The 19,197-nt window shown below is 51.1% G+C and overlaps 1 protein-coding gene across 2 annotated transcripts in view; it reads left to right on the top strand.

Annotated features, from left to right (window-relative positions):
• The window catches only part of CNNM4 (cyclin and CBS domain divalent metal cation transport mediator 4), a 36,659-nt gene that overhangs the window by 12,574 nt on the left and 4,888 nt on the right, over positions 1-19,197 (top strand). For both annotated transcript variants that reach the window (XR_002648177.3, XM_022599279.3), the window contains exons 2-5: positions 14,001-14,144; positions 14,436-14,570; positions 15,582-15,751; positions 16,014-16,110. Coding sequence is in view for 1 of the 2 variants with exons in the window: in XM_022599279.3 (XP_022454987.1) it covers positions 14,001-14,144; positions 14,436-14,570; positions 15,582-15,751; positions 16,014-16,110 (546 nt within the window). In the remaining variant the exon portion in view is untranslated. The remainder of the gene's footprint in view (positions 1-14,000; positions 14,145-14,435; positions 14,571-15,581; positions 15,752-16,013; positions 16,111-19,197) is intronic.

Below are 19,197 nucleotides of genomic sequence, written 5' to 3'. Positions count from 1 at the left end.
ATAATTGCAGTACTTTTACAGTAAGCTTTGGTACCTGATAATGTTCAATACTTTGTTCTTTGTTCTTCAAGATTGTCTTGACTATTCTTAACCTTTTTTGCCTGGGAATTTTATGGAATTGCATTGACTCTATAGATAACTTGAAGACTTGACATCTTTATAGTAATGAATCTTCCAGTCTACAAACATGGTTACCCCTCCATTAGTTCATGCTCTCTTAATTTCTTTCAATAATATAGTCATTTTCTGTGTAGAAGTCTTACACTTCTTTTCTTGATTTATTGCTAGGCATTTGGTGATTTTAAGCAGTGTCTTTAAAGTTTTATTTTTCATTTGTTTGTTACAGATTGTTCCAACCAGGGTGTATTGCAGTTCAGTTCTGGTGCCAATCACCTGGCATTAGCATCAGTCCCCATGGGTGTAGGGGCTCAGTCCTCCAGAGATGGCTCTCACCTCAGATGCCAGCCTCAAGTGGGGTCCCCTCCACCTGTGTACATCTGACCAACTGGCTGTACACTCAGGGGTTTTCATGACTCCCCCTCAGGTTTGATAATTCGCTAGAATGGCTCACAGAACTCAGGAAAGTGCTACACTGATGATTACAGTTTTATTTTAAAGAATGTACCTAGGATGGGGTCTGTCTGAGGGACAGGGAGCTTCCATGCCCTCTCCCTCTGGAGCCAGAGTGTGTCACCCTCCTGGTACATCGGTGTGTTCACCAACCTGGACGCTCCACTGAGCTTTGGGATCCAGAGTTTTTATCATCAGGACTTCCTTAGCATATGCTTGATTAAGCCATTGGCCTTCCCTGGAGGTAGGGCCTTTTGTGCCCTCTTCAGTTTAACTGGTGACCGTCTCCAGTCTCTCTCTAGGGTCCCACCTAGAATCATCAACATTATTATTATTATTTTTTGGCTCCTCCCCGAAACTTGTGGGGTCTTAGTTCTCCGACCAGGGAGCGAATCCGGGCCCTCAGCAGTGAGGGCCCGGGGTCTTAACCACTGGACCGCCAGGGAATTCCCTAGAGTCGTCTTATTAACATCACAAAGGCACTCCTGTCACTCAGGAAATCCAAGGGTTTTGGAAGCTCTGTGACAGGAACTAGGGTCGGAGACCAGATATATTCACAAGGATAGAGAAATGTAGTTAATTTTTGTATAGTGACTCTGAATTCATTGACCTTGCCAAACTGAATATTTAATTCAAATAGTTTATTTTAGATTCTTTTGGCTTTTTTACACATATAATTATGTTGCTTATGAATAATGGCAATTTTATTTATTTACTGCTAAACTTCATACATTTTATATCTTGTTCTTGCCTTTTTCACTGCCTAGGACATATAGGATCATATTGACCTGGTGACAGTGGGCATTCTTGTTTAAATATCGCTGAGATGATTGAATGATTAATCTCCTTTTTTTCTGAATTATACTGATTGATTTTTGAACGTTAACCCTTAAATATTTGTTGTATAACTGGAATAAACCTGACTTGGCCGTGATGTATTCTTTTTACGCGTCATTGGATTTGACTTGCCAATATCTTTGTTTAGAATTTTGGCATCTACGTTCATGAGAGAGATAGGCCTATGAGTATTTGTTCTGCCATTAAAAAAAACATTGAGGAAGATATTATTACAAGGTGTCCCTGTTAGGTTTTTGTTTGCTTGTTTGTTGTGGCAGGAAAAATAATTGCCTAATAATTGAGTCCTTTTCCCTCTTTTAACTAATATTTCAGTTTAGGCGAGCAAATTTGAACGTAGCAAGTAATTATGTCACCCTCTCCCTCCCCGTTTCCTGCTTCTCCTTCAGACAACCAGTATAAGCGTCTTACATCACCGGCAATGTTGCTGCAGTTTTTCTCCTTCTTTAGGGTTTTTTTTTCTTTTCTCCTTCAGATTTTGATATCAAGGTCTAGAATGATTTTAATAGTTTACAAATTATTTGGAAACGTGTATGATTACCAGGAACCAACTGGGCTTCACCAATGGAAACAGAACAAAAAACCTTTCTTTTGTGTGACGGGGGATAGGATTACTAGGTTAGTTCAGGAGAAAACTAGTCCCAGACTTAATGTTATCTGGATGTTAACATTTAAGAGAATTTCCTATTATATCTTCATGAATAACATGCAACATGTGGGCTCATTAACAGTGGTCCAGTTTTTAGGTTGATTTGCCCGTAGATTATTAGCTGGTTGCACAAACAGATCGAAAAGAGCAGATGCCTCTGAAGGCAGTAAGTGTGCTGAGTCTGTGAGTGGCCCTGCGGGGAGTGGTGCGGAAGGGGCTTCTCCTGGGGGTGGGGGCTGGGGCGGGAGGCCAGATGGCCAGGAGCTGGGATTCCAGGGGGAAAGGCCAGGGGAGCTCCTGAGACCAGAGGACGGCTGGAAAGAGAGAGAAGCAGTTTGCTGGAAGGGTCCAAAGTCAAAAGGAGGCTGGTGGTGCCTTCCTCTGCTCACAGGCATGTCAGCCGGGCCAGCGTCTTCTCTGCACTTTCTTTCTTTCCACTGTGTAATGTAGCTGTAGCTCTCTGTGTTCCTCCCCACCCTCCGCACCATCCCTGGCTGTGTCCTCCAGGAGAGGTTTCCACATCTCTGAGGACCAAGACACCAGCAGTTGGTCTGAGCTCACTCCTTAGATAACTTAAGAAACTTAAAAAAGAAAACAAAAAACCCTCTCCTTTGACCCAGGTATTCCCCTTCTAGAAATCTATCTTAAGGACATGGAGATAGATCCAAATATATTTATTACGAGGATTTTCATATTGGCAGAAAAAGGGGAAGGGCACAGTTTAAGAGCCCAATGGGGCTTGAGATTATGTACACATGTGTGCAATGAAATATTATCAGGCCATTCAATTTTTACAAATATTTCTGTGACATGGGCAAATACAAAGAATGCAAAGTATTTAAAAAACGGAGTACAAGGGCTTCCCTGGTGGCACAGTGGTTGAGAATCTGCCTGCTAATGCAGGGGACACAGGTTCGAGCCCTGGTCTGGGAAGAGCCCACATGCCGCGGAACAACTAGGTCCGTGAGCCACAACTACTGAGCCTGCGCGTCTGGAGCCTGTGCTCCGCAACAAGAGAGGCCACGACTGTGAGAGGCCCGCGCACCGCGATGAAGAGTGGCCCCCGCCTCCCACAAGTAGAGAAAGCCCTCACACAGAAACGAAGACCCAACACAGCCAAAAATAAAAATAAATAAATTAAAAGAAGGCTCAACATTAAAAAAAACAAACAAAAAAAAAAAACGGAGTATAAAACTATTTACATTATGATCCAATTTGTGGAGAAAATATATAATATTTTATCTATGTATGTTAATTTTAAAAGACCAAAGAAAACAAGCAGTTACCAGTACTTATCTTTGGAAGGTAGGATTAAAAGTGATCTTAATTTCCTTCTTTCTACTTTTGTTACCACAATCAGAAAAAAAAAACCATGTAAAAATTAGTTAGACGTAAAAAAAAAAATTACAAGAAAATTGGGGAAGTTAGAGCGCTGACTGTTGATGGTCTTAAGGAATTATATGTTTGGGTGTGATGATACTATTGTGGTTTTGTTTTTTTAAAGGGTCCTTAACTTTTAGAGATCCTCACCAAAATGCTTGGGTAAAAGTTACAGATGTTTACAGATAAGATCTGGGACTTCCTTCATAATAAACCAGTGGAGCTGGTGGGGTGAAAGAGGAAACAGGATTGGCCAGAGGAGTTGTTAATTGTTTAAGGTAGGTGAAGGGTGTAATGATATTATTTCCTCTCCTTTTGTATAGGCTTTTATTTTCCATCATAAAAGGTTAAAAATTAGAGACTACTAGTTAACTGAAAAATCAAAGCCATGAAGACCTGTCCTGAGAATTAGAGAACAGTCTTAGGGTTCCCCCACATCCATTTGTCAACAGCTTGACCCCTGGGGCGCTTGGGTTAAAAGAAGGCTATTTGGAGAAGTCCCATTTCTGAATCCCAGCTTGCCCACCTCCTCACAGTGCTATTCTGGGCAGGACCTCTCTGAGCTGGGGTTTCCTCCTGTGAAGAGTGGGGTTGGTCGTAGGAGATGCTCCGATGGGGGGAGGGGAAGGGTGGGACAGCACCCTGCCCTCCTCCCCGAAAAGTGCTCGCCCTGACTGCTCAGTGCCTGGGGGGAAGTAGACCCTGAGGGGGGACACCCAAGCATCTACGGTGCAAAGGGACAGCGAAGGTGTGGCCACCTTTTCAAGGCTGTTCTAAACAGAGCTCTTTAAACTTTTTTGATTGTGGACCCTATTAGGAAAAAAATTTTTTTTAATTTGTATCTCCATTCATTCAAAAATTATATACATGTACTGTTTTTCTAATACATATATTATAAAACAAAGAAAAACAATTTTAAATAAGTAAAAATGGAATAACCGTTATTTAAAAATGTCTTGCTAATAGTCATCACTTCCTATTATCTCTAGCACACACTTTATATACTTTCTCAAGGCACAAAATACCCTTTTGCTGGGATTCATCATTACTGACAGTGGCTGGACGTCTGTGTTTCACATAGTTTTCTTTGTTTTGAATCGTTCTGGCCAGTTACTCAGCCCTGACTCCATCCTTAGTGATTTTCCCCCGGTGCTGGTTGAGGCAGCAGGTGGTGAGAAGGGCAGCTCTGGCCTTTGTTGGCATCTGTGCTCTTCATTCTGGGATTTCCTTGCCCAGACAGTTGTTAAGCAACTGTCCATTTTGCGAGCTTTGCTTTGGTCCTGTGTACTCCACGTCGTGTGTAAACCCCTGTCTGCACTGGCTCCCAGTCTGCTGGAGTATGAGTGAGTGTGTATGTGCAGGACATCCGGAGCCCCGTGGTCACCTGCGGTGACTGGTGACCAGCTGGCTTGCAGGCCTGGTCCAGGCCCACCCGTGGTCAGTCTGTGTAGAAACAAAAGCTAAAGTTGCTTATTTATCTTGGATTAAAAATAAACAGAAACCGTGTAAGGGATGAGTACCCCCTTGGGAGACCCTGTTCTGAAAGGTCCCGGACGGGCCGTGACTGCGTTGTCGTCTTGCTCGGGGTGGCTCGGCTTGTCGATCTCCTGGTCAGTCTCTAGAACCCCTTTTACCTGCAGACCCCTGTCTGTTTTGGCAAGTGGGCCCCAGTGTCTCCATTTCCATTTCTCTTTTCCATGCAGCTGTCCTCCTATCACTGTCTTTTTTTTTCTGCTTTACTCTGTTTTACCTTTTGTCTTACCTTACATTTTCATTTACTTCCTTTTAAAAACATAACCCGTTGGGGCTTCCCTGGTGGCGTAGTGGTTAAGAATCCGCCTGCCAACGCAGGGGACACGGGTTCGAGGCCTGGTCCGGGAAGATCCCACATGCCGCGGAGCAACTAAACCCGTGTGCCACAACTACTGAGCCTGTGCTCTAGAGCCCGCGAGCCACAACTACTGAGCCCACGCGCCTAGAGCCTGTGCTCCGCAACGGGAGAGGCCACCGCAATGAGAGGCCTGTGCACCGCAGTGAGGAGTGGCCGCCACTCGCCGCAACTGGAGAGGGCTGGCGCGCAGCAACGAGGACCCAATGCAGCCAAAAATAAATAAAAATAAAATAAATAAATTTATCAAAACCAAACAAAAACATAACCCGCTATAATGCGGTATTTTCACTGGTGATATTCATTGGCTAGCTTGCCTGTCGGGCACCTGCTGTATATTGAGCCTCATCTGGACAAGGAGTCATGAGTCAAGAACCGCCCTGGTGAGTGTAAACTGGGACCCACACTGGGGAGGGCAATTGGGAGTTTTCTATCAAATTTGCCCTTTGACCTGTGACTCCACAACTATAAATATATCTCACGTGGGTCAAAAATGGTGGACATACAGGGATTATCCTTACAGCATTGTTTGCAGTAGAAAAAAACCTGGCAACAATAATGTGTTCGTCAGCAGAAGGGAGAGGGTCAGATCCACATCCATACTGGTGCCCACAATCCGAGCTCTCGGGCCACGGAGTGGGGAGCAGCTCTGTGCTCCAGTGACCTCTCTGAGGGCAACATGTGAGGTGCAGAAAAGTGTACCTTGTATTTTTAATTAAAATAAAAGTAATATATTTATTGTAGAAACTTTTAGAAAGGTGGAAAATGATTAAGAAATAAAAGTCAAAGTCACCCTCATCCTACCACCCCAAATGTTTTTGTTGCGTTTTCTTCTAGTGAGTCAGCAATGAACTGTATTGCCTCTCCCCCTCAAAATGACACATCCTTCTTCTCCTTTCTGATTATAAACGTAAAAATTAAAAAGTAAAACATGTTGACTTTAAAATGCATCAAGCAAAAGCAAAAGAAACCAGTATTGCTCTTACTGTCCTGTTTTGTAACTTTCTGCTTTACACAGTGAACCACCGTCTTTTAAAATAAATCTATATCTACATCAGCCTTTTTAGTAGCTGCAGTACTGTGTCATAAACCACACTGGGTGGACCCTCCTGGGCACACCTTGCACATGGCCTGGGCACTTCCTTTGTGTTAAAGTCTTTCCTAGAAGTGAAAGAAACGGAGTCCAAGGTCTTATACATTTTACATCTTGACGCATACTGCCAGGTCATGACGGAAAAATGTCATTGTTCTCTCCAGTACTGCACTCTTTTAGTCACCACAGTCTTATATTTTAATTTATATTAAAATTAAGGACCTCCTCAGTGTTTTTTTTTTTTAATTAAAAAAAACTAAGAAAATTTTTCTCACTGTTCTTTTAAATTGCTTATGGATTAAACAACTTCCACCTGGCCCTCCCAGTCTGGCCGGCCCTCTCTGCCCTGGATGCTCTGCAGTATTGTTTTTGCATATAACTCTCCCACCCACTTGGAGCTGAGTTGGGAGGGCTGTGCTCTGCCCCTCTGGTTCCTCTGTCACCCTGGCCCCTGGCTTCTTGCTGGGATGGGCCACGGCTCTTCCTGCTGGCTGCGGTCAGGCTATTAATCACCAGCCTAATCCTGCCCTGGCCGGTGGAGGGCGGCGGAGGAGGGCGATTCCCAGGAAATCAGGGTGCCCGTTGTCTGCAAGTGCAGGCCCATCGCCCAAGGCTATGTCTTGGGCAATGGGTCTACACTTGGCAGGTGGCTGCCTGGCCAGCTCCTCTCGCCATGGGGGGTGCCTGAGAGCTCAGGGCCAGTCTTGGAACCTGGGATGGCAGGAGGTGGGACCTGCCGGGAGGCCAGCGAGGGAGGCCAGAGAGAGAGAGGCCAGAGAGAGATGCCAAGGACACCATCTTGGGTGGCGGTAATCCCACGTCTGATCTGGGGCCCCTGGATCTTCCCCATGAGAAAAGGCAACTGGAGCTGGCGAGTAGGGCCTCTCGGAGCCCTTGTGGACTTTGAAACCCAGCACCTAGTAATGTGTTTTTCTTATGATCTTTGAGAGACTATAAAGGTTTTTTGCGGGGCGGTGGGGGGGAGGAGGACACAGCTGTTTGCTAAAATGGGCATTGTGGGCGGTGGAGGACTGGGCTTTCCAGGGCCCCTGGAGACCTCCCTGTATGTTTCTAGCAGAGTTTGGAGCATCTGCTGTGCACCGGGCGAGGGATGGGGGGCTAATGGAGAGAAGTGAATCACGGTGCAGGCCAGGCTGAGCTGCATCCTGGTCCTGGTCCGCGGGGAGCTGGATGCCAGGCAGCCGATGGCACAGCCCGCAGCCTTCCAAGTGCTGGGAAAGGAAGAACTGGGGCGGGGCGGCGCGGGGGCAGTGAGTGCCAACGGGCTGGTGGAAGGGTAAAGAGGTTGTTGAGGGACTCAGGCAGGTCCTCCCTCTGCTTGCCCCCTCTTCCAGGTGGGAGAGGGCAGTGAAAGAGGCCCAGGCTTGCTGTCTGCATCTGCCGATCCCGCGGGGGTTTCTAGAGGCCTCGTGCAGCTTTCTGACCTGGACAAAGGCTGACAAGGGCGGAGAGGGCAAGCTTGCAGCCAGATGTGGCCCAGAGGTGACCTCAGGACAGCAATTTCAAGGTGCCTCCTTCCCTTCCCCACAGCCAGGTTGCCCCTTCCTAGCAGTGCTTGAATTTAGAAGGCTGAGGAAGCCCCAAGCCCTAGCAAAGCAGTGTGAGAGTATTTTTAAGAGTTTCTTTCTTTCTTATGTGTTTCTTTCTAATTATACCATTGTTATGGAAATTTTAGAATTTCTATTTAGGGAAGTATAAAAAAGAAAACAGAAACCATACTGAAACCCCCATACTGTTAGGTTAAACCATATGAATTGCAATTGTCTTTTTTTTTTTTTTTTTGGTCAAAAATAGTGAAGTATCAGCAATTTCATATGGGGCAGCCGAATATAATCATTTTGCTACATTGTCTCAGCATTCTTTTCTTTGAATAAGGACTGCCTTGGAAAACGTGGGATTCTCAGCTTTTGGAGTAGATGTATCATGTCAATTTTCATGTTTCATTTCTCACCCCACTTCTCCCCCCAAAATCCAATTATCCAGTTGAATGGATACTAATAATCAAATGAGGTAACTCATTAAAATGAAATTCTATGTTAGATTTAAACTACATACAATGAGAATCATAAATGTAAGTCCTAAGTTGATCCTCTTATTCTAAATGGTACATCAGTTAATAGTAATTTCTGAATTACTGTTCAGAAGCTGCTTTTTTTTTTGAAAGTCATCACCCCCCTGTTGCTTTTTTTAAAAAAATATTTATTTATTTACTTGGTTGCACCGGGTCTTAGTTGCAGCTCGCCAGCTCCTTAGTTGTGGCACATGGGCTCCTTAGTTGTGGCATGCAGACTCTTAGTTGTGGCATGCATGTGGGATCTAGTTCCCTGACCAGGGATCGAACCTGGGCCCCCTGCATTGGGAGCATGGAGGGTTTTTTGTTGTTTTTTTTTTTGTTTTTTCAGTACGCGGGCCTCTCACTGCTGCGGCCTCTCCCATTGCGGAACACAGTCTCCGGACGTGCAGGCTCAGCGGCCATGGCTCACGGGCCCAGCCGCTCCGCGGCACGTGGGGTCTTCCCAGACCAGGGCATGAACCCGTGTCCCCTGCATCGGCAGGCGGACTCTCAACCACTGCGCCACCAGGGAAGCCCAAGGGAGCATGGAGTTTAAACCATTGCGCCACCAGGGAAGTCCCTACAGAAACTTCTTGATTACTAAAATTCAGAATAATTCTTTGCCTAGTCTCCGTCCCTCTCCCCCTTCCCCTGTTGGTTATGTTTCTTTTCCTAAGGCACATCCACATGAACTGTGTCATCCATTCCACAAATATTCATTGAACACCTACTGTGTGCTGCTTGCTGTTCTGAGTTTTGGGAACACAGATGACAGCCTCTGATATGATGGAGCTCTCAATCTAGTGGGAGAAGATGGTCCATAAAACGACAAACACAATGAACAAGCATGGTCTATTTTTTTTTAAATTTATTTATTTTTGGCTGCGTTGGGTCTTTGTTGCTGTGCGCGGGCTTTCTCTAGTTGCGGTGAGCGGGGTCTACGCTTCATTGCGGTGCGTGGGCTTCTTCTCATTGCGGTGGCTTCTCTTGTTGCAGAGCACAGGCTCTAGGCACGTGGGCTTCAATAGTTGTGGCTCGCGGGCTCTAGAGCGCAGGCTCAGTAGTTGTGGCACACGGGCTTAGCTGCTCCGCGGCATGTGGGATTTTCCCGGACCAGGGCTCGAACCTGTGTCCCCTGCATTGGCAGGCGGATTCTTAACCACTCCGCCACCAGGGAAGTCCTCTATTGTTTATTGTAGGTGATAAACTAAAGACCAGGGTTGCGGGGCTGGAGGAAGTGTTGCAGTACTCAGTGAGGCCCTCTGGGTAGGCCAAGGTGACATTTGAGCAGTGAAGGAAGACCCGAAGCAGGCTGAGCTGGGCAGGTGTGTGTGGGAGGAGCAGGCCAGGCTGAGGGAGCAGCCTTAGGAGTTTGAGGAAGAGCCAGGAGGCCGAGCGGCACAAGTGTGAGAGAGCAGGGCAGCAGGAGGGCTTTGGGCCCCAGGCCGCTGCGAGGAGTATGCTGTCTACCTGGAGTGAGACAGAGCCACTGGAGGGTTTGGGGCACAGCATGAGGTGACGTTATAACTTCTCCTGTAAGAGGGTCCCCCTTGCTGCTGTGTTGAGAGTAGACTCGGGTCCAGGATGAAGACTTGGGGTCTCACCCCCTGGGTGAGAGGAGGTGCACGTGGCTCAGCACGCGGCAGTAGCAGTGGAGGCTCCCAGAGGAGGTTGGATTCTGGGTGTCCATTGCAGGCAGAGCCGATGGGATCCGCTGAGTGGGTTGGATGTAGAAGGGTAGAGAAACAGAGGAAACAGGGACTTCCCTGGCGGTCCAGCGGTTAGGACTCTGCGCTTCCACTGCAGGGGCCCCGGGTTTGAACCCTGGTTGGGGAACTAAGATTCCGCATGCCGCACAGCGTGGCCAGAGAAGAAAAGAAATAGAGGTGGCAAAGTTTATTCCCCCAGGGCCTCATCCACTGGATGGATGGAGATTGGGGAGGTCTGGAGGAAGGGCAGGAGCTAGGTTTTGGCCGACTTAAGTTCAGGATGTTATACATCCACGTGGAGCTAGCTGTCAGCGAGCAGCTGGCTGGATATGTGAGTCTAGAGAGCACAGGAGAGGGCTGGGTTGCTCATACTTATTTGAGACGCCTTGACTTATAGTTTGTATTTAAAGTCCAGAGGCAAGGGACAAGGTGCAAGGACTGAGCCCTGGGACCCTCTCTTCTCAAGGAGGAGCAGCAGCCCTGAGGTCAGAGGAACACCAGGAGAGCCGTGTCCTGGAAGCCAAGGAGAGGGAGGATTTCCAGGGGGAGGGAGAGAGTTGGCCCCTTGTCAGAGACTGTGGCCTGAGCAGGTCATCTGAGACTGAGACCCCACCGTTGGAGGTCATTGGTGACCTTGGCAAGAGAGGTTCTCTGACCAGGAGGGGAGATGGTTCTGCTATGACCCAAGAATGGCCCCTCTGGGCAGATAAATTAGAGGGCGGCAGATATGGCCCAGGGTCCTGTGCCCGGGCCAGCAGAGGATGATTGACTGGCCCCCAGCCCAGCACCTTTGCATGCGGCCCAACTGGCCAGCCACAGTCAGTGCAGTGTTCCAAGCTCTTAGCCTGCAGAGCAGGGCTGGCCGTGGGCCGTGCCCCAGGTTGCCTTACCTACAGGGTACCTGTCTGCAAGGTGCTGCCACTAGAGGGCGCCCACACCCACCAGTGGATTCCACAAACCAAGGTGCCCCAGAGAGGAGCAGGGAGGGGGCTGAGAGGGGCTCAAGGAATCTGCTCATTTCATCCACAGGAGGGGCATTTCGGTCCTTCAGAGAAGCCACCCACCTTTTCCTGTGAGGCCCAGTGTAACCCGTGACTGTTTTGTGGGTCAGGACTTGTTCTGAGTCTGGGGGTTAATCAGAGGGTTCAGTGGGGACGGGGACGTTTTCTCAGATTACTGGAGCTGTGTCTTCTCTGCAGGCGCTCTGACTTCTGGGCTGTGAGCAAGGACCTGTGGACTGAGCCACACCCACCCTGTTCTCCGGGGCTCAGTCTGCGGCAGGTTAGGCATGGAGGGTCCTTGCTCACCCCTTCCCACCAGTTTCCCTTTGTTCGCTTTAATTTTGTTCTTCCCCCTTCATTTTTTCTCAATTAAAAAAAAAACAAAACTGTAGAAGTAGAACATGCCTAGCAAGTAGAACGATATAGAAGGGTATAAAGTAAGGGATAACACGGCCCCTCCCTCAAACTCCAAATATCCCCGAAGGTGGCCATGGTTATCTCCTCCAGACGCTAACAGGGTAGTTTACACCTCACCGGCCCTCGCAGGCAGATGGCAGCACGCACTCTGTCCCGTTATAGGCTCTCCAGGGCTTCCTTCCACAACGTGGTTCATCCGGCTGTGCCGCGTTCTCCCCAGAACAGCAGTGGCTCCTGTTAAGGACTGCTGCTCCGTTGCTCTCGAGGTTTGAGGTTGTTAAAAAGAATGTTCTGATGAACCCCTTTGCTTGTTCTGTCTTTCTACGTTTTGAAAATTACATCCGTAGAGTAAGTTCCTACCCGTGGAATTTCCAAGTCCAAGCTTAGGGACCCTGAATTCTGAGACATGCCGCCAACTGGGCCTCCTGAAATGTGTGCCTGTTTACCTGCCCACCCACCAGAGTGCCTGTGGGGGCCTGCGTGTCTCCCCAGCACTGGGCGCTCCCAGGCTTATTAGGGTGTGCCGTCTGGAAGCAGCAAAAGCTCCCTTGCTCTAATTCTGGTTCCCGCCTGATGCCACAGCTTAACTGGCTGCCCCAGGCCCCTCAGAGCATCGTTTCTGTCTCCAGGGAGCGCTCCTGCACGGGCAGCACTGACAGGTGAAGAGGCTGGGGGGCCGGACACCAGGGTTCTGGCCCTGACTGCCTGCTGCCTGCTGAGGACCTTGGCCGAGCTCTGGGTCTTGCCGGCTCAGCTCTGGAAGACACTGGAAAGTTTTAATCGAGCCCATGGTTCTTCCTGGCAAAGCGCTGAAAGGTTTTTGATCACGACTGGAAATAAGGATACCACAGTGACCGGCACCTTGTGGAAAAGTTTCACACACAAAAAAACCAACCACACAGGGCTTCCCTAGTGGCGCAGTGGTTAAGAACCCGCCTGCCAATGCAGGGGACACGGGTTCGAGCCCTTGTCCAGGAAGATCCCACATGCCGCGGAGCAACTAAGCCCGTGCGCCACAACTACTAAGCCTGCGCTCTAGAGCCTGCGAGCCACAACTACTGAGCCCGCGTGCCACAACTACTGAAGCCCGCACACCTAGAGCCCGTGCTCCACAACAAGAGAAGCCACCGCAATGAGAAGCCCGCACACCGCAACGAAGAGTAGCCCCCGCTCACCGCAACTAGAGAAAGCCCACACACAGCAACAAAGACCCAATGCAACCAAAATAAATAAAAAATAAATAATTAAAACAAAACAAACAAAAAAACCCAACCACACAAACAAGAAAAGTACTTGCCGCCACGTGGTGTACCCTGCGACTTTTCACTTTATTTGTAAAAATGCTGGTCCCGAGAACTGGCGTGTCTCTGTTCTCCCTCAGAGGCCCCCAGGAGTTATGGAGATGCATCCTGGGGCTGGGATTCCCTGAGGCCTTAGAGACCTGGAGAACATCCTCTGCGCACTGTGCGCTAGAGTCAGGGCTGAGGCTGGGTCATGCAGGGGAAGCTGACTTGACCTTCACAGCTCTCCGGGCCTTCTCCCCTTAGGCTGCTCTAGACCCATGTCCCCCTGTGTGTGGGTCACACAGTCCCGTTCAACCCAGAGTGGGGGCCGGGCCCTTTTTGGCTGTCACCCTGTCATTGTCACGCGCTGGGGCGAGGGGCACGAGAGCAGTGTGGGACCCCAAAGGAGGGCCTGGGAAGCCCTGCCGCCCCACAGAGCTTCTGTGGAGGGTCCTTCCTCCCCACCCTCTGCCTCCTAACTTTCTTTCTTGCCTCCAAGGGTGGCCCTCCTCTAATTATAGTACCTGCCTGGCCTAATTATAGCCTGGGCTAATTTGTTAATGGCTTTGGGTACTGAGAGCCCTTGCCTTGGGCAGGATCATGGCCCCTGGATACATGTAGGGAAGTTTTGCCAGGGAGCACTGGATGAAGGGACGTGAGTGGCCTTTGAGGCCCATGGGGGGCGGCGTGGGCCCCCTGGGGAGCCCCATGTCCAGCTGGTGCACGCAGGGCTCTGACCAATGCTGCCTCTGTCCACGAGCTGTCAGGGTGGGTCTCTCCCCTTCCCAGGGGTCCCAGGAGCCCCTGGTGCGCGGCACCAGGCAGGGCCTTGCCATTTTCATTCTATTTAAACAAATGGTCCTTAATTAAATGCCTTTAAATTGAAAAATACTTTTGGTTTTCCTCTCCATGAAAGCAATGTCTGTTTGCAATAGAAGCTTCAGGAAATGCACAAAAGGGAAGAAATGCCATTCATGACCCCACCCCAGTGACTTATGACCCCAAATGTGTTAACTTTTGGTCGCGGAGTCTCATGACTGGTCCCTCTGCTCTTGTTTGACTCATTATATTGTCCCCGCAGGGAAGTCCCACCTGGCCATCGTGCAGAAGGTGAACAATGAGGGCGAAGGTGACCCCTTCTACGAGGTGCTGGGCCTGGTCACCCTGGAGGACGTCATCGAGGAGATCATCAAGTCCGAGATCCTGGACGAGTCTGATATGTACAGTGAGTCCCCTTCCCACCCTGCCCTGCTCTGCTCTGCTCAGACTGGCACCTGCTGTCCCCAGGTGGGAAGGCCACCGTGGGGACGGGAGGCTGGGCACCAACCAGGGCTGCTCGGAGCACCCGCAGGAGCCGCCTTCCTTCCTCCCAGCATTTGTGTCTCAGCGCAGACACTGCTGCTTCTGCTTCTGGTGGAAGAAGGACCCGCGGAGCTGGGAGTCGGCGGGTGGGTACCAGTCTGTTCCCTAGTCCTTGGCGGATGCTGTTCTCAGTTCCAGATTCCTTCTCTTGCAGCTGACAACCGAAGCCGGAAACGGGTATCTGAGAAGAGCAAGCGTGACTTCTCAGCCTTCAAGGATGCTGACAATGAACTCAAGGTGAAAATTTCTCCTCAGCTACTTCTGGCTGCTCATCGCTTCCTGTCCACGGGTAAGAGCATGAGGGGGGCCTTCGGGTGTCGGTGGGATACAGCCCCGGAGGGAGACGTACTGGGCCTCTGGTTACTCCTCCCCAGGGGACAAGGGCTACAGCAGATGAAGGGCCTGGGGCACGCGCGCCTGCCTCTGGGAGGGGGCGAGGTGTTTTCCTTCCATCCCCACCGAAGATCCCTGCGGTTTGTTTTCCCCGTTAATGGGTTGCTGCTACAAACTTCCAGGAACCATCTGGCTTTGTTTTGGCTGTTTTGTGCTGGGAGGACCTGAGGTGGGCACCGGGCTCCCCGTTGAGGAGGGAGAAGGAGGCCCTTCCATATGCCCCCTCCCCCTGGGTACAGCCCACAGCCCTGCATGCTTATCCTCTCTGAGCGTCTGGATCCAGCTCCCTTCTCATCTCTCTGCCTCCCCTCCGCCTGCATCTGCTGGGCCCCTCGGGACCTGACTTCTAGGTCAATGACTTTTCTCTCTTCTCACCCCTGACTCAAAGGTCCCTTGGAGACCCGGGTGATTGATTAGGAAAACGCCCGCCTGCTCTGTCCTCTCCCCTCAGTCTGACTTCCTTCCCAGCCCTCACTTGCTAAAGCTGTGATCCTTCCCTCTCCTGTGCTTTTCCTGCCGGGCTATTGATGACATGGATACTGACAGTAGTGATAGTCACGTTTATTAGGCACTTCGCATGTGGCAAGCGTGTGTCTTAGTGTCCTACGTCTGTTATCCCATTTCACCAAACAGCGACCCCATGAAGTTTTAAATCCCTATTTTACAGATGAGGAAACTGAGGCACAGGTGAAAGAGTTTGCCTGAGGTCATGTTTTATTAGTGCAGGAGCCACTGTCCAGGCCCAACCAGTGACAGACCTGCATGTACTGAGGCCGGAGCCAAGGTCATGCCCTCCGGGAAGGCAGGGCCAGGCAGTGAGGAGCTGTCCAGCACAGCAGTGACCATGTTCCAGGCACTGCCCCGCCCAGCCTGGCCTCATGTGAAATCCTCCTCTCTCCTCCTCCAGAGGTTCCCCAGTTCAGCCCCTCTCTGATATCGGAGAAGATCCTGCTGCGGCTGCTCAAGTACCCAGACGTCATTCAGGAGCTCAAGTTCGATGAGCACAACAAGTACTACGTCCGCCATTACCTGTACACCCGCAACAAGCCGGCTGACTACTTTATCCTCGTCCTGCAGGTGCGCCTGCCCCGCCCTGCCCTCCGTGCCTGAGCTGCCCTCTCACCTGCTTTCCTGCCCTTGAGCCTCTGCTCCCCGTTGCCCGTCCTCCACCTGCAAGGCCACCGTTGAGCCCCTGGGTCTCCAGGGCTCTGGAACTAGCTCCTCCACGGGGCCCACAGCCCTGTTCACTCCTCGCGTCTCCCTCGTGCCTCAGGCTTTTTCTTCCCAGATGTTTTTTCCTTCTCAACTCTCTTTGTAACCCTGACCCGTGTTCTTTCAGGGGAAGGTGGAGGTGGAGGCCGGGAAGGAGAACATGAAGTTTGAGACGGGCGCCTTCTCCTACTACGGGACCATGGCCCTGTCCTCGTCCCCCTCTGGTGAGTCTCTGGGCCATGTCTGGGCCGCCCTCCAGCACTCCTGGAGGGGGAGAGACTCGGACTGGCCCCTCAGAACCTAAGGCCGCCTAGAAGGGTCATAACCCAGGTGGCTCGGGGGAGAGGAGGCCAGCGAGGGCCAGAGCTCCCAGGGCCTCGAGGAAGTGGCCTGGAAGAGCAGTGACTCGCCCCTTGGGACCGGGTTCAGAGAGTGGAGGGAAGAGATGAGGGGATTCTGACGAAAGCCTGGAGGGAGCTGAGAGCGTGTTCTGAGGTGGTGAGACCAGCCCACCAGGAGGTGAGGAAGAGGGGGGACGTGAGTCAGGGAGCCGCAGGAAGTTGACGGCATTTGCTTGCCATACGAAGCAGGAGGCCGTTAGCGGCCCTTGAGCAGGCGGTCCTGTGACAGCGGAGTGGCCCTCCTTAGCCATGACGGCGGGAGACCAGTTGAGAGGGAGGCAGGTGGAGGGAGGCTGCAGGGCCTCACTTGTGAAGACTGGGCCAGGGGAATCAGGGTGGGGGAAGGGGGCCCATAGCCCCCGTGTTTGGAGGCCAGGCCAGGGCCTGTTTTTCGGCCGCGCAGTTTGCAGATGGCTTCGGCTTTTCAGGGGGCTGAGCCACTGCCTTTGGTTAAGGGGCCGTTCTGATGGAATAAAGGGACCTGGGGGCAAAGAAAGGACTGGACAGCCTCTGAGAAGGGCCACTGGCCACCCCGGTGCCCTCTGCTTCTCCGGTCCTGGGTGGCTCAGGCTCCCCTTGCTGGAGGGGGTGCCCTGCAGACAAGGCCCAAGTCTCGCCCGGCTCAGCTCCTCGCCAGTTGTGTGACCCCTCCGGCCCCAGGTTGCTGCGGGCTGGACAGTGAAAGTCTGCTTTGGTGCCGGGGACAGGCACATGGTGAGGGGGCTGCTGCAGCTCCTGGGGAGCCTCCATGCTGTGCCTGTTACTGTCCTTTGACAAAGAGGACCCCCATGTGGGGGGCTGGGCACCCGTGCATACTGACACAGCTCAGCTCCTCCACCAGCGTGAACAGGCTCCTGGGGGAGGGGAGTGGGAAACAAGGCTGCAGAGCTGGGTTTTGGAACAGGTGGCCCCTGCCCAGGTGCCTCAGGCCTGGGGAGGACTTCTCTGCCCCTCCTGAGAGCACCTCTTGCGGTCCAGCTTGGGGAAATCTTGTGCAGCAGGGCACACAGTCACGGGACGTCCCTCCAAGCACCCTCTCTCTGCAGCCATGCCTCAGAGCCTGGTTAGGGTCCTGGGCTCTGTCTTTTGATGTGGAGGCCCCAGGTTCCCACTTGCAGTGGCTGGAAGGGAGGGGAGATGACTTCCGGGGGCTCTGGGCACACTCCACCAGCTTCTGCCCTTCTCTGATCAGGGCTCTGGTCAGCTCTGAGCACCCTCCCCGTCAGGGCCGGGTCCCCTTTACTGTTGTGCCCCCTCTCTGCTCGAGGGAACCTGGCCCCCAGCAAGTCTGCTTCTCCATCCTGTTCCTATGGCTCCACGTCCACCCCACCCATCACTGACCTTTTCCTCTTTTGCTCCAGTGCCTTCCACCCTGGTCAGGTGTCCGCCTGGCAAGCGGAACTCCCTGCTCTCCCGGCTCTCAGGTAACATGGCATGGCTGGAGAATTTGCACTGCCACCTGCCGCCTGAGCCCTCACACTGCAGCTGCATTAACCGCTCCCAGCAGGCACTGGGGGCCCCGCCCCCCGCCCAGCACCTCTGCCATCCCACCTGTTCACACCTGTGGGCCAGCCTGACCAGTGCTAGCTGTGCTTGGCCTGGGGCCCAATTACTATGTGCCTTTGCCCAGGTCCTGGAAGGGTTTCCCCAGAGGTCCTTCAGTCTTTGAGAAGAGACACAAACGCCTGCAGGTGACAGGCTGGGAGTGGAGGGTGGCTCCCGGCCAGGCCAAGTGAGCCCAGCTGCTCAGGGCCACTCACAGGCCTCAGCAGGATGACTTGTCATGCCATCAGCTTTCTCTAAAAAACTTTCCAGCTTTCCTCACAGGCTTTGGTTTTCATTCTTTGGCTGCTGGTTCCACCTGCCAGGGGGAGGCAGCAGCTGGGTGGTTAGAAGTGTGGCCGCAGTCATACTGCCCTGGTTGAATGGGGTCTCCGTAGACACCAGCTAAATGATTCCGGGAGCTGACTTACCTTTTCTAAGTCTTGGTTTCCTCCTGTGAAATGGGAGCAATACATGTGCCCACTTCTTAGAATTGTTGGCAGCAGTGAGAAAATTGATATAAAATGTTTAGTTAGAGCTCAGTTACTGTTTGTTTTTTCTCTGTTACAACCAAAATGTGACATTCCAATCAGAAAGTGTTTAGGAAAATTCCAAAAGCCACAGAAACATGCTGTTTCTGGCCTTTGATATGTCACACTCCCGAGCCTTGTCCCAGGGTTGGTGGGAACTGTGTTGGCCTCAGAATCACTCAGTTCGAGGGATTCCTATCCCATGTATACTGCGGCGGCAGAGGTCCTGATGTCAGGATTCTGGCCTGGGCTGCTGAGCCCGGAGGAGAAGAGCATGACGAGTGACTTTGAGTTCTGGTCTCAGTGCATAACTTAGAGAAGGTCCCTGGGTCCCAGCAGTGCTAAAAACCTATCACTTCAGTCAACTGTTTCCCCTATTATGTTTGTACAGCTGGGGTTTTTTCCATCTTAAATGTACAAAAACACACTTTTTAAAATTGATCCTCTTTAAAAAAAAAAAAGTAAAAAGGTGGTTTAGAAGTCACTTGTCCCGTTCAAACACAGCCAACTTTTGGCAGTGATGGGAAGTACAAAGCCATTAATGGTCTTTGAGCAGGGGGCTGTCTGATGAGAACAGAATGGGCCATGTCAGCCCTCACTGGCCAACCCCTCAGCCTCACTCTCCTTTTCTGCTCTTGCTTCTGTCTCATAGATGGCCGGGAGTTGACGCACACATGGTTTGAATCCTGATGTCTTTACCTAATATGGGAACCGAGACACTTTTCCATAAGCTTTCTAGTTAGAGCTACACAGAGTTTCACCAAGCAGGTGTGCCTTCATTTGGTTTTTTTCCCCCTTATGCATATTCATGGAGGTCTATATTCTAAGTATAACAGCG

Source organism: Delphinapterus leucas, chromosome 13 (genome assembly GCF_059928025.1).
Source record: "Delphinapterus leucas isolate spDelLeu-1000000601 "Yukka" chromosome 13, BTC_Dleu_Yukka2, whole genome shotgun sequence".
NCBI classification, from domain to species: domain Eukaryota; kingdom Metazoa; phylum Chordata; class Mammalia; order Artiodactyla; family Monodontidae; genus Delphinapterus; species Delphinapterus leucas.
This window is presented reverse-complemented; position numbering and strand designations above follow the sequence as displayed.